This window comes from Anopheles stephensi, chromosome 3 (assembly GCF_013141755.1).
Source record: "Anopheles stephensi strain Indian chromosome 3, UCI_ANSTEP_V1.0, whole genome shotgun sequence".
In the NCBI taxonomy this organism is placed as follows: Eukaryota; Metazoa; Arthropoda; class Insecta; order Diptera; family Culicidae; genus Anopheles; species Anopheles stephensi.
Window position 1 is genome coordinate 33,561,698 of NC_050203.1, and position 15,306 is coordinate 33,577,003.

The 15,306-nt window shown below is 45.4% G+C and overlaps 1 protein-coding gene across 2 annotated transcripts in view; it reads right to left on the minus strand.

Annotated features, from left to right (window-relative positions):
- The window catches only part of LOC118509600 (fringe glycosyltransferase), a 118,838-nt gene that overhangs the window by 74,936 nt on the left and 28,596 nt on the right, over positions 1-15,306 (minus strand). For both annotated transcript variants that reach the window (XM_036050391.1, XM_036050392.1), the window contains exon 3: positions 1,587-1,635. In XM_036050391.1, the coding sequence (XP_035906284.1) occupies positions 1,587-1,635 (49 nt within the window). The remainder of the gene's footprint in view (positions 1-1,586; positions 1,636-15,306) is intronic.

The window sequence follows — 15,306 nt, forward strand, 5'->3', positions numbered from 1 at the left end:
ACCCCGAACGTTGACCATCTTCTGCGGTTGAGTCAGAGCGGTTCAGGCAATTTTTGGCCCCCTGTTTTAAGCCATTTCTGGATCAGATTTTATTATTTGGTTCGAAGTTAAACTTTTACTCTCAGTATTGACGATGGTTCCGATATTGAACAGGGCAGACAGGCTTCATGACTCGCAGCAGGTAACTGCGCTGCAGAGCCTAGGGATTTATGTAAACCGTTTTCGTAAGAGATTTAAATGTTGGTCACAAACCCAGGGACTTTGACCTCCAAGAAAGCACACACACACTCGGGTTTTTTTGCCTTCCAAACATCAATGCTGTGGCGTTTGTTTCGGTGGGGTTACGATTTATGTGAGGCCTCAAAAGACTTTAGACGTGCGTGTGTGTTTGTGGCTGTTTTATCCGATCACATCATTCAATTTAATGAGTTCAAGAGAAAATCAAATTATCGAAGTCCGTCCGTTTACGATAGCTAGCGAAGGAAGGTTTGAGGACCTGCCTGAATGACTGCCCGGCTGGCTGCCATTAATCAGCCATTTTGTGTCGTCTCCGGGTGTGTGTATTTTTTTTTTGTTTTGTTTCATTCTGCCACCATGATGTCGCGTCATGCTAGCGATCGATCGATGCGGTAAGTCTATAAAAGTGAGCTCCAAAAGCGGGAGGAAACATTGGGAAATCAAAATACAGTCATCCAGTGGACCTAGGTGATCGTGGACCATTTTAGCTTAGCTCGGGAAACAAAAAAGTCGTAAAGTTAGACCAAAAAAATGCTAGGAAAGAAAAAAACAGCCAGATAATCTGACGTAAATGCCGGTGAGTTAACAAATTTTATGGGATTTTAATAAAAACGACATCAGGAATGTTTGCGCATCGCCATGATGAGACAGAAAAAAACAACTGTCAGCTTGTTGAGATTTTTAAGAGTCAAAGCTAGACAAACTTCCAAATTCCCTGTAAAAACGATCATCTTTTACTTCGTACTTTGAAGATATTAATCTTTACCACTTTTTAAAGCAGAAGACTTTATGGACGTTACCTCAATTTTTGTACCTGTTTAATGCTTGCAACTGAACGGACCACGGATGACGTTTCATCACTCCGCTCGTTGAACCTTTTATAAGCTGTCTCAAATGGAGGGAGATATTGTGAAATGTACCTTCCACCGTCTTCCGAGTCACTGATCGTTCGATTGATTTGGGCCGTAAAAGAGCCATAAAAGTTTGGTTCGATTTTTGTAGCATTAGGAATGGGCGGCCTATTCAGCCCTATTGCACGGGAGCTTCTGTGCGTTTCGTTCGAGTTTTATTTGTGGGCCCTTTTAGATAGATAGTGTTTCATTTGAATTGGAAGTTGAAAGGTATCTGTCAGAGGACACCGAGAGTTGAGTAAATGCAGAGGGGGTTGAGACCGCACAGTAAAAGCATTCCAAAGAGTCGGACCTAAAAAGCGTCTTTTGTTGATGAATAATATTGTCTACAGTTGTAATAATGTAAGGGAATTTATATATGTGAGCTCAAAGCTAGGACTAGGCCTCAATACCTCTATTACAAACTAAGACTAAATCTTAACATATCTAAGTACTTACTGGTCAACTTCTGATAGTGAGGATCGTCGGTGTCAGTGAAAAACCACGTCTGAAATGAAAAGAAGAAAAGGAAAACACATTGATAAAATCAAACGAATCTAAACACAATCGAACAAAAATAAATAGAATAAGTAATATCGGCAAGAACTCGCTGCTCACTCACACGATCTCGGCTAGTAATTGATTGATGATCGATTACGTTCCGTAAGCTTCACCGTCAGCGACGCTTCGATCGGCAAGTCAATAAAAAGATAATCAGCTTAATTATTCTAATTAAAATATCCAACCCTCGGTTCTACGTCGGGAGAAGGAAAAACCAGCGGGCTTTTACCATTCACGGCGGCATGGGCTTCAAAACGAGACATCGTTTTCCCCTAGGGGCCCGTCGGGATTTTCCCTCCCCATTTCCAAGTGAACGGTTTTCCGCCAGCCATTTACCGCACCTTGACCAACGACGGCGTTCGGAGGTTAGGTAGAGTCCATTCGAGATCGGCAGCGGCAAAAGGGCCGAGTTTGCGCTAACGATGGACGACTTTTGATCGAAGGAATTGTATCATCATCGTTCGGCATCGTTGATCGACGCAAGCGAGGGACGGAACAACGCCGAACCGCTAAACGGTTTGATCGATCCCGAATCGCGATTTCTGTTCGCGCTGGCGAGAGGTACTTCGTTTGCTCGGTGATTCGCGATTCAAGTCACTATCGATTGTCGCCCGAGAGATCTTGATCTGTCGTTCAGCGATCGATCGTTCTTCAAGAACCCCCGTCCTCATCATCATCGTCGCGTCGATCGCAAAGCCAAGAGGTGAAGCAACTCTGGCGGCCTGGAATCGGGAAGGAAGCTGTCAGCGAGCGCAGCAAAAAGTGGCCACTTCCAAATATGTCCACAAAAATAAAGGCACCGGTTGGGTAGTGTGCTGTGATTTCTGCTCGCGAGCCTTTGTGGGAAAAAGTGACCGCCGATCGGGCCCGGTTCGGTCGAAGCAAAACCGGAAATCAATCGTTTGGTACAATTCTGTCAGTCAGCGACGCGTTTTCGGACCGGCAGTCGTGGCGGTGTGTTTATGCATGAGGGTTTGCCCTTTTTTGCTTATCGTATTTTAATCATCTCATCACCGGCCAGCAGACCCGAAGCCTTTAGAACTGGCCCTCGGACCTCGAAGCCGGCAAATGAGCCAAGCAATTGCATTTTGATTGCATTCCGGGGCGTTTTGAACTGGGCGCACGATTGAGGGGTTGCGCCGTCGATTGATCGTCGCGTCAGTTGACATCGCAATCAGCATACAGACAATTAAGAAATGAATGTGACGCAATTAAGGGCCCACCATATTTGGGGCGGGCACCGTTCGTTGGGGTTTGAAGGTGTGGGAGCGTCAACCAGGGAATCATGTCAGAATGTGTAGGAATTATGACATCGAACGTGTTACTTTCCTTGATCGGTATCCACACTCTCTGAACTTCAAGATTCTTAATTAGGATTGAGGATCAACCCACAAAAAAAAGTTCAACTCAATTATCTCTTCTGAGCAGCGAACTACAAACAAGTCTTTCATTATGTCCCAAATTCAAGCCTCAGCGAGTCCTCAACATCCTCAGGAAAAAGCAAACTTCTAAGCGAGTTAAAGGAATTGAGGACCTCGCGATCGATGGCATCGGTTTTGCAATTTCTCGACACTGAGTGCAAAACCCACAGCGGAAATGGAAAACGGAAAATAAATTGCCCATTGATTGTGCCCGCCGGGAACAGCCGAGAGCAAGCGTTGGCGATGCGATCATCATCCCGGCCGACCTCTCGCTATCAGTTGATTAACATCTAATTAGACCAGACACGAACAAATGATGCCGATGTTCCTTTCCGACGCAATCCACACTCAATGCAGACTTCAGAGGGAGGATGGTAGACGATGCCTTCCAGCCGACACCGAACCAGGACACCAGCCAAGCAAGTCGTTGATGTGATTAATCGCCCGCTCGGTGTGTCGCCCGTGTGTTCGAACACGAGGCCAATCTCCGGCTTGGTGGTGTGTTTTGCAGATCTGTTTTGCCTGTGTTGGAAGTGTTGGAGTGGTAGGTGATAAGATGGCGATCGATTATGTCAATGGCGGCAAACGTTTCCCCGTTGCGGGACTTATGCTCCATTCATGCGCACTGCGAACGAGACGGGACTCCGGGACGCGCGCTATTCAAATATCAATTTAATTTACTGACTCATTGTTCATTGATGCATAAATCAGTTTTCACGATCGTTTGCAAGACCACGGCCGGGGTTTCTCCGTTTTTGTTGCAGGCTGTACGCGTTTTTGGGAAGGGTTTGCAACCACTGGCGAGCAAATAAATTCACGATCGTCGGGTACATTTTATCGGGCGAAGGTTTTTCGTGAGTGTGTGTGTGGTTTTTTAGGTCCTTTTTCCAGCTCTTTCGTCATCAAACATTTTTTATGTTTATTTTGCTCTCAAATTATAGTAAAAAATATTTTTGATAATATTCTTTAATATTTTTGAAGCATCTTTACGACTCTTAGACTTATAGAACTGACTTAAAAAAACTGGTTGACTACCATTCGCCATCTGTTGCACTGTTACCATCTGGCGACAACGAGGCTAAGCTAATGAACGATACAGTCCACAAGAAGAGCTACAGTACACCACACTTCAGAGGCTTCTTGTCCAAACTAGCTCGCTAAGAAATCGAAAGTATAAACCGAACCAAACAACGAAGACCGTCTCATCTCACCGTTTCTTTCGAATGGAAGCAAAATCCAATCCTGAACAACAAAAACGTCACACTAACAAATCCTTTTGCACTTTACTTCCTCCCCAAAGACCCGGCACGAAAGACCAGGTAAGCCAGGTTGCTGCTTCTCCATTCGCAATCTTGATAAAAAAACCCTTCCCAAAACCAACCGTCGTCTGACACGGCGGCGTAATGGTGTAGTGCGATTTACTTCCAACGGCACGCCGGCCATAAGCTGGCTCAAAAATTAAGATTTATTTGCTCATTGAAATTTCACATTATTTGTACATAATTCATGTTTTGCATTATGTTTTACACGGGGTTTTGGGTTTCGCATTGAATGCGAGAGTGCTTTTTCTGCTGCCTTTTAGGTACCTTCCCTTTTCGAGAACCACTGCCCCGAAAGGATTCACTTTTCAATAGCGCTTCGATCGCTTTCGTTGGTCGAGCAGCAGCAGCGGTGGAGAGAAGTGAATCGAGTGCAACTTCATCACGACTTGTGGCTGGCTGGTTGGCTAAAGGGATGATGCCCTCTCGGGTGGCAAAACAAATGTTTAGCGAACTGAGATTGTGTCGACGGAAGTGCAAGTGCTCGTGTTACCGCACACAAGGCACGGGAACCTGTGAAGAGTTTCCCGGAGGTTCTACGATTTTAAAATTCGCTGTTAACTCTAGCAATAAATAATAAGCTTTAGCTTGTTTAAGTAAACTTTACCAAGCTACTCTGAAACCTTCCTAAGAGTCCGTGGTTCGTGCTGCGTTAGCTCGATTTTTAAAACGCCTTGATGGACGTGCAACCAAACTGACAACATTGCTTGCCGTTAAACACTGTGCCCGCCGGAGCACATCTGAGCAGTGGTGTAGAATTTCGTCCACACTCTGCCCATTTCCCGAGGGCGGTTTGTTTGTTTTATGTCGCTCGGTTTTTTCTTGCGACAATTTTGCTGAATGAGTTCCACCGCACAGCAGAAACTGTCTCCCTGTGTCACTAGCTTCAGGGAGAGCAGGCAGTGTTGCACAAGCACGTTCCAAGGCAGTTTCGTTTAGCTGTTGCGGAAAAAAACACAAGCGCAAACAACCGTACCGAGCCTCGAATTTCACCTTCCAATTGGCAAACAGTTGATTTTGCACTGATGGTTTGCGTGGTTGAAAGTGGTTGAAAACTTTGTGCTGATGAGCTGGAAAATATGTTTTGCATAACGTATGATTTCCAAACAGGTTCACTGTAACTGAATGCTTCGCTTAGTATGAACGAAATAAATTTATCAATTGAAAAAAATCTGTGACGGAAGCTCTTTTTTGGCTAGAGAAGCAATTTAATTTGGGGATCAAGCAGGTTCCTGTTTATATAGAAGATGTTTGAAGCCTTTAAAGTGAACACAATGGCTATCTTTAATGAGAATAATATTATATGCTCTTTTTTATTTATTAGAAGAATTTTGACCAATTAGATTGCTCCCAATGTGCTGTTCGAAATTTTAAATCTACTTGAAATTCGACTAATTTCAATCTTTAAACTCTTCATACTAGGTCTGACCAATTGAAAATGTTTCTATTTAAAATTTTAAACTATAAAAGCCTTTAAAGCCAATAGGTTATCGAAATGTGTCGGAATACACTCACGAATTGTCACTTTGTTAACGTAAACCGGTTATAATGAATACTTTATAATTAGTATATTATTTGGCCAGTTCGTTTTAATCGAATTTGAGGCTGTAATATTGTAGTTGTACTATTAAATCGTGCCGGTCTTCACACGGCAGGGCCGGGGTTCGAATCCCATCCAGACTCGCCTCCCGGTACGTAAGGTTGGCTACTTAACTTCGGGTAAAATAAAGTCGCAGAAAGCCAGAAATGGTAGGCCGAGACTGAGAGGAGAGTTGTTAAACTTAATCTATTGATCTAACAGCCGAAGATCAAAACAAAACGAACCGTGAAACAACTCACTTTATTTGACCAATTAAATCTAATGTTAATGTGAAATTTTTGGTGCTTTACGATGACTGATTGGCTGCGCAAACCCTGTAAAATGATCCAGCGTCAACGTGTTAACCTTTCAGTTGCGAAGAGTAACTGAGCTAAAGCAAATGGCCCAATAAGTGCGTAAACAAGCACCAGCACCACATGTGTGAGATGAGTCGTCGCGCCACCGGGATAAGCACATCTTGCGCCACCTCGTCTATAAATAGCAACCGGCCCGAAAAAAAAAAAACAAGGAAACCTTCTCAACCATATGCCCGCTAGGATGATCCGATCGGTTACGCTGTATCTTTTCTTTCCGGGTGTCATCCATCGTTTATACCACACGCCTAGAGCAGCGCGACACCAATCCGACCTATTTCCGATCGTTGGATGATGACTTAATCCTTCTCCTCGGGGTCGGTACGGTGCGGCATTATGCCTTTTATTCGTGGTGATCGTCGCTGACAAATTGACTCCGTAGCTAAGTGTTTCACTTATCCCGAACGGAAGGCTACACCATTCGACAGCATGTGTGCGTTCTTGGGAAGCAAAAGACAAAAATCGGGGGAAAACCGAACGACACAGCTTCACATGTTTCGCTTCCCGTGAAAACAGCGGGGTGTTTACAAGTGGCTTTATTGCTCTAAATGTGTCCCGACAACAAGTAGTTACATTGCCGTGTAGAATTAGATGGATGGCAATTGGCTGGAGAGCATGGGAAGGGTAAGAATGTCCCGTTTTTAAAAGCAAAACATTACAACACGGAGAAACGGATGTCACTGTTCCAAAAATTGCTGTGCAACACCACATGTGAATGTCATTGACTTTTCCCCGCTTTTCCCAGTGGAATTGGAAGGGTGTGATGGAAAATGCACCTTTTTCCCCGTTGGGATTGAAGCGGGTTTGCGCTCGGGAGAGATTCATAACAAGTGGTTCGAGTGATGAGCGTGTCCCGATGGATTTTCACACGTTTTGATGAAGTGTTTTTAATGAAGGTTCTGTCTGTTTTTACTGAGTAAAACTCTAAGATTAGAGGAGTTGCTACGACGAGGGAATTGAACGATAGATTAATTTAACAGCGTTTTACCAAAGTTCGATATCAATTCCAAAGCAAATTGCAAAGTTCTACAAATTTGCCCTTAATAAATGCAACATTCCACTATTCACCTCAAACATAGTTGCTACTGGGAGCTCCTACTGGGATTCAAAAGCTTCATTATATGATTCGAGACCTTATATGTGATATAATAAACACCATACTTTGTCGTTCGAAACCAACCTCCTCAATTTAAACCAGCGCTAACATCAGCTCCGTTTTCGCCCATATCAGAGCACCCTGCCTGTGTGAGAGCAATTTTTCAAACAAGAAATTTAAACAAACTACCAACCGCCAAGCAAACGCCTTCGTGATGCATTATTAGCATCCTGACTCGTGGGCGTCCGGCTGAAGTGACACCGAATGCATGATCTCCACATCTCCACTTCCTCATCAGCTCGATGGCGTTCTAGAGGTGCAACACGAGCGTTTGCAAGTTGGCAGCGATTGTCAACGGCGATCCATCCTACGCACAGGGTTTTGTTTTCATTTCGTGCAAAGGAAGCAAGCAAAAACTGCAGACGGCAGCATATGATGCACACTGATGAGCCAGCGAGCAGAGCGGAGGAGGCTGGGCCCATCCAGTTGTTATTTGTTTGCAGAAATGCCGACCCTGAACCGATGTTTGCAACGAACTGGAGCATGGTGAGACACACCCTGGGGTAATATTTCGCGTTCGAAGGCTGGCCTTGAAAGGATAGGTTATGGCCTCAGAAAATAATTGAGCCTTGAAGTATTGAATCGGGAAGAAATTTTTCAATACAGTATTTTAACATTACGAAAACTTACTTTTTGACCACAATAGTTTCCCACTGTGCATCGCCGAGCGCATCGAGTAAGAAAGTGTTTTCGAGCGTCGATCGTCCACTGAAAGCTGAACCCGAAACGAACGCACCTATCGAGCGGGTTTAGTGTGGCCATCAAGTGCATTTCTAATGGATCGTAAATCGTATCCAGCACGCCACTCGTTCCAGCGTTTTATGCTGGTGCATTAACAGCGGGGACATTTTTATGCGAGACGCGAGCGTTCCGGAGCAAAAGATAAGAGAAATTTGATATCTTATTTGTTTTTGGGGGACGTCAGTAAAACTTGCCAAAAAATCATCCAAAAAGTGCATCGTTTTAAGTGTAGAATTATTTCCATTTTTCTGCGAGAAAACAGTACACGGTGAAGCAGGGACTTTAAGAAGCTGTCTCCGATCACCGCTCATCGCTGTCTCTCCACGGCAAATTCTTTACACGCGGTCCGGAAAAGGAACTAAAGCATCTAAGCTATGGTGTCGCGAGATGCCTTCGTTCGAGGTCTAATCGACGACACACATTTTTGCACTTTGCTATTTAAAGCATCACATGCCGGCCTCAGCCATGGAAGGGATTCTTCTATAAATGGATGCAAAAAAAAAAACAAAACTACTTCAAGAGGCGTTTGTCGACGGCTTTTTCACACCGCAAACAATTCAATCAACAGCTTCTTTAGGAGTTAGGGAGAGAGAAACCGAAAGAAGACTTGAATAACGGAAATTGAAACGATTTTCCACTCGTCAACTCATCTTCCGTTTCAATCCGTTAGAATAGGTTCCGATTTTCTCATCCGTTTTTTGTGTGTGATGTTGTTGTCCATTTCGAATGAAAAATCGAGGCAGAAGCTTCTGCTCGCGTTTTTTGTTGTTGAGGACAATTTTCTCATACGGTGCATCTGAACGAAGCGAAAGCAACAGGGGAAACAACATATCATTCGTCACCGAGCGCATTCGTACGCGGGCTTCTCATCGTCGCCCGCCATCAACGCGGGAAGTGGAAATCGTTTTCTCAAGTTCAAACCTCGAGACTACCAGTTCCCGGGGCGGGTGAACACGATCGATGGCATTGCCGGCAAACCGGTGGAACTGTCACCGAGCGGTAGCCGTGCAGTAGGTTCTGGTTTCGATCTGGTTTGGATTGTGGCTTGTGGCGGACAGCAATTACAAGCAAGATCGTGGGAAATGTTAATTTAATTTCATTCCCGGCCGATGATGGGAGCGCGGTTAAACCGGATCCGCATGCGAATAGGTGAGAGCGAGAGAGAGAGAGAGGTATGAGATGATGTTCCGATATTGGAGACGCGATTTCTGATTGACGCGATCGGCAGAGATTTCATCAGGACTCTTGCAGAAATCAACAACTTCACATATTAAATACCCTAAAATATTGATGCATTGCCTTAGCTCACAGGCAATACTTCAACACCACATTTATCTCGTGATGTCCACGAAAAGCGAGCGATAAACAAATGCGATTGTTTTGTGTACATTATCCCAGCTCGAGCCGTGGGTGGAGCTCACACATGTCAACATGTGTTCATCGCGTTGATCTAATCTCGACCCTCCAAATCCCTCCGGTCGGAATTCGGGCCCAGCAAACACAGCCGGGCGTCGCCGTTTGGTGCAACAATTCTCGGAAAAAGTTGTGAATAACATTAATTAATACCACCCGGCGCTTCCAGAAGCCATCCGGACGGAACGCACTGCAGCGGTAGCAAAGCGATGCACACACGACGATACTGCTGTCGCTAGCTTCCAGTTTTTGGTGAAAGATCGCGTCTCTTGTGGCGATTCTGTCCGATTAGCTTATTGGATGCGGAGCGGGCCGCAAACTTGACTGGCGCCATCACACGGTCGGCCAGCCAGGGGCAGCATGCAGGCACGTAACGCTGCGAAAGGAATTGTTGTCTGAACGTGTTACGCCGCCGCTCGCCACTCTTGGAGAACTCCGTGACTTTTTGATGAAGCCCCTCGGTATTGATTAGAAGAGTCGGTGATAGTGGGCATCTGAACCCGGGGGAGTGGGAAAACGGGCAATCCAAACAGCATGGTTTGTGGTTTTTGTTATCATGCGTGATGCGTACTGTTTTATTGATGAATCTCGGCGGTTTGGGAACGAGAGTTATCGATCGGGTTGGAATGCTGCTGCGTCTCATCTGGTTCACACCGAACTCATCGCTCGGTTTGATGACTTCTTCGCACTGGAAAGCTCGAATGGAAAACGGGCATTTTCCTGTAGCAAGTTGTGCAGACAGGCAGTCCTCTGGTGACACGCAAGCAGAAGATGCAACCATGCTGTTGTCATCACACTCTGGCACCCATACACAGCACACAAGCCTTCGCTAGGGTAAGGCTTTGCGAAACGTGATAAAAATGTACAATTGCTCATGTTTTTCTCATACCCTTCCCCAAGTCGGTTCCAATGTGCTTGTCGAACCGCAGGAAGAACTCTGGAACACGCCCATCCGTGTATGTGTGTGTGTGTGTTGGCTCATCCGGTAGAACCGGGCACCGCTCATGCGGCAGCGGCAGTACCTTGCAGCTTGCAAACGTTTGGAAAGTCACAGGTTGATGTTGTTACTGCTGCTGTCTGTCAATCCGATCGTCTGTCGGATCCCCGCACCGCCGATGAATTGTCGGATGTACGCTTCGGAGCGAATGGGGCAAAAGAAATTGTTACCGGGCACAGCGGAAAACCTGTTCTTGGCTGGCTGGCCTGACTGATGTTCTGATGTGGTGAAAAGACCGGTGTACACGTAGAATACGTACATGAAACAATTATGCTTATGGGTGGAATTTGTCGAGGAAACACGTTAACGTCACTTTTATGCGTGGAATGTTGATGCTACCAGTCTGGTCTGCATTGTGGAACGTTTTCCAAGGAGGATGCTCCAATTTATTTGCTTGGTCCGACAGACATTGCCTACGAGATCGAATTCTGGATCGTACAATACCATGTCGTTAATATATCTTCAAATTTGGCCACTGTCATGTTTTTAACGGTTCTGGAGCAAAGCTTGACAGCTTTACTTTATGGATCTTCGAAATTGCGTTTGTTTTGCGACCTCCCGGGGTCCACGCTTTCAAGGTGATTTCAACAATGGTGAGTGAAAATTAGAAACGGTTTTCTTTCGCTCTCCTATCAGTTCCGCAACGTGTTCGCGCCGTGTGTCTAGCTGCCTCAGCTCTTCAGACCCCACCGAGACCGAGATTGTTATGGTTTTTGGAATACGAATACATAAATCTCACCCGAGAGTACCCGGGCGACGGAACGAATCGGGCCCGCGATGGAACAGCTCCAGGAACTTCCAACAGGCACGAGATCCACGACCAAAGACGGCGCGATAGCGTCGCCAATGCCTAGGCCTAACCTCGGCGACCCCATAGCATCCCTGACCAACACACCGCCAGGCTTCGCACAGTTCCACTTCCCAAAGTGCTCCCGCTGGGTGGAGAGCACTTTTTCATAATCATAAATCTTGTTCGCGGCACCGAAAACCCCGAACGCCGAAAATGGTTTCCAAAATGGTGGCGTGGCGTGGTGTGGTGGTAATTTGAATGCGATTTTAATCATCGATAAGGGAGGCCGGTTCGGGGGCGGTGTGTGCATGGAAATCTTTGACGCACAATTCATCTCAGGAAGGAAGCAACGAACGGGAGGTGGGTGGGTTTTCTGATCTGACCTTCTGGGGCACACTTACTGGTGGCACACACACACACAGACGATGCGAAACAATAGAGGTTGAATGATAGGGGGGAAAAACCCTGCGCGGCCCAGCATGCGGTAGCACCGCCGAAATGCATCGCCAGGGTGGATAAAACAGCCCCGGGGGCCGTAAATCGGCAAATGCTATCATCACTAACAGAGAACCGAGGGAGGAAAAGTTTTTCTTTTCATTGGAAAGCATCGCTGATAACATCGCGTACCACCTAAGGAACCGAACAATGCCAAACGCAACCGCATCGTGAACAGCTAGATAAACGGAAGAGATCCGTAGTAGGCCGTGTCTTGCGGAGGAACAAGCGAAAAGATGAAGAATTGTGAAAAACACTTCAAAGCAAAAAAGCAGTCCCCCTCGGCGTAGTTTGTTGCTAGAAAAATGTTGGACCGAACGGACCGACCGCTCATAAATAACAATTGACTTAATTTCGCATTAAACACCTCATGGGACGATCGCCCGGAAGAGGGGGCTTGGATTGGCGAACCTGGCGAACTAGAAAACAGTTTGGTAGCCTCTCCCGGGTTCGGGAATGGTTGTGCTAAGTACTACCCTTGGCGGCCGATAGTGATCGTACATGCTACTAAAGTAGTGCTTTACGAGGGAATAGACAATAGCAACAGTTGTGGCTGTGGCAAGGCAAAAGTCTATTATACCTAGATGCAGACGATTAAAATGCAAGCTCTTTGTTTCGATGTTGTTTGAAATAGTTGTTGGGTAGATTAAGATACAACTATTAGATAAGTTAGAACATGCCGAAGGCGCTTTGAATTAGAAGTAATGTGTTTATCGAAGCGAACAGGAGAAAGAAAATATTAAGACAATATTCAGGAAAAAAAAAACATCCCTAGATTTGAAGTGAGTTGAAGGCAACTTTAATCTAGAATTTAAACAAGTAAGGTGACTGGTTGATTGGTTAAACTTTTTTTCATTTTAAAGTTTTGGTTTTCGTTCGTCAAAGTCGTATATTAGCCGACATCTCACAATATTTGATTGTCTTGGATCTGCATACAAGCAACCAAGCAGCAAGTAAAGGAACAATCCGGTCCGATAAAATCCCATCCAAATCGCCTGCTTAGACTATCCATCTGTGAGTAAAATTAAAACAGGGAAAGCTAGAAATAGCAAGCAGAGGCCTTTCGAGATTGTAGCGCCAAAGAATATGAAGGCTTCCAAGTAATTAAGATAAGGCACACATATCACAATATTTGCTTCAATACCATATGCTTCGATCGCGTAGCTTAGTGTTTCGAATGCGATATCATATGACTCGTTTGTGAAATCATCTTGCAACGTTGTAATGTCATCTGCAATATTGTCTTCGGCTATTGCGATAATTGGTTTTTTGTTGGCAATATCATCTTGAAACCTCAATGTCTTGAGTGTTATATACAGTTAAGATTTCAATAAGGCTAGGGAGAATAGGTAGCAATATGGAAGGATATAGAAATAGCAAATAGTACAAAATAAGCATTCCTTTTTGGAAAGGTACTTGCAATACTCGAAATCGAAGTCTTAGGAACAAAAATCATCTAGAGTAGAGGATAAAGGCATACATTATTTTATTACTCGTAGTCTTCAAGATTTTCTTTAAATACATTAATTTCGACGTAGACTCCAAGAACCTGCACCTCCAGAACTGCAACACGGAATGCAATTCCAGTAAAGCACTTCAGCTGTTGCAACACATAGGTTTGATCGCTAGCCAGAATCCGTCCCCATCAGTCGCTCGAGGTCGCTCTCATCCATATTTATGTAATCCCATAGCTCACCATCACACCCAAACCGGGGGCAACGGTTGGCACCGGCTGCTTTCGATCCAGTTCGAATGATCGACGACCAGATGAAACATGTTTAATTCATAAGCGTGCACAGGCATGCCAGCTAGGAAGAAACCGTAAAAAAGGCTGTAGCTCAGCACTGTAAGGACCTCTCCTTCGGGCAGCAAAATAGGGATTTGCAATTTAATGATTTGTTTTCGCTATGCGTTCCCTTCAAGCTTATAAGCTACGATGGTGGAAAAACACACTGGACAATCTTGATTGCACTCACGCAACGCTCTATGATGGTCGCTTTGGGATGAAGGAGTATCCGCCAAGGGTTCGGTGGATGCGCTCTTACTAAGGGTTCATTAATTTGTCTCTCAAGTGCTGATGACATATTTGGTCGGACCGGGAGACTCTTTCTAAAATACGAAGGAGGCTCTATTGCTGTCAGGATGACAATGTTGACAAGCGAGAGGCGGAACCAACAGCACAGTGCAACCGCGCACGGTACTGGGTAAAAATTAGCATAATTGCATATTTTTGTGTGCTTTGCGCTCTCCATGCTCTTAGCATGCAACAACAGCCACCAGAGATCAGATAGTGAAGGATCGAGCAGACGGCCACAAAACAAAACAAAAAAACATTTAAACCAATTTTCTTTTTCCACTTGCGAGGTGGGTGGTCAGCAAACGTTCCAAGCGCGCGGTTATCGATGGCATTGGCAGTGTATGTAAAACCGCTTGCTCCATCTTTCACCGGCTGATGAGCTGGTCGAGTCTTCCTGTCTGGCCACAGGCAGTATCGGCGGTGGTCAGTAAATGGCTTCGCCCAGAGCAGTGAACGTTCGGTACGGAGCGATTGTTTGCGCTCGCCAAGCATCCGCAGTAATCAGTTCCAGCGCATCTAAGCGCTAACGAAATTTTTTGAAATGGAAACGGCTCTTGGAAACGGTCCACAAGAACGCGTCCGCATACATTATGATGAGCTTTATCGATACGCCGGTTGTCATTAATTTGTGATCGGCTGTGTTTTGTTGTGTGTGTGTGAGGTCTCTCTGCTCTCGTGCAGATACGCTTCACTGGAAATCGCGAGGTTCGCGATCTACCCCTGCTTGGCATTGGGTCTTTAAGACGTCGTAGCCAGTCGTGTCTCTTTCTCACCTGAAAGTAGAAAAAAAAGGATGGTTGAAACCAACGATTAGCTACGGATGGATGGAAGGAGCGATACAGCGACAGTAACATTGATTATGATTTAAGAACTCGCGAAACGGATTCCGGACACATATGGCGTGTAATCTGTTCCACGAGCTTTCACAACCGAACCGAACTGTGACACCGGCGTGCCGAAATCGCGGCACACCAAGACCAAATTTACGATTATGATGCGTAACTTCCTCTTTTCAATTACGACCGTGTGTGCGCCTTAATGTCGTCGAGGTCGCATTTTCTTACGGAAAGCTCTTACGGCTGAAGCTCAGAGGGCTTAAAAATTAGTATTCGTTTCGCCGTGTTTTTTTTTTTTGGTTTCGATCTACCCGATCAGTTCCGTTCCATAAAATGACACTTGCACTCTTCTGCTAACCGCCCTCAGCTCCAAGCCGGATCCTAAAGAAAGCGTGCTTCGTTTCTAGGCACGTAGAGCGG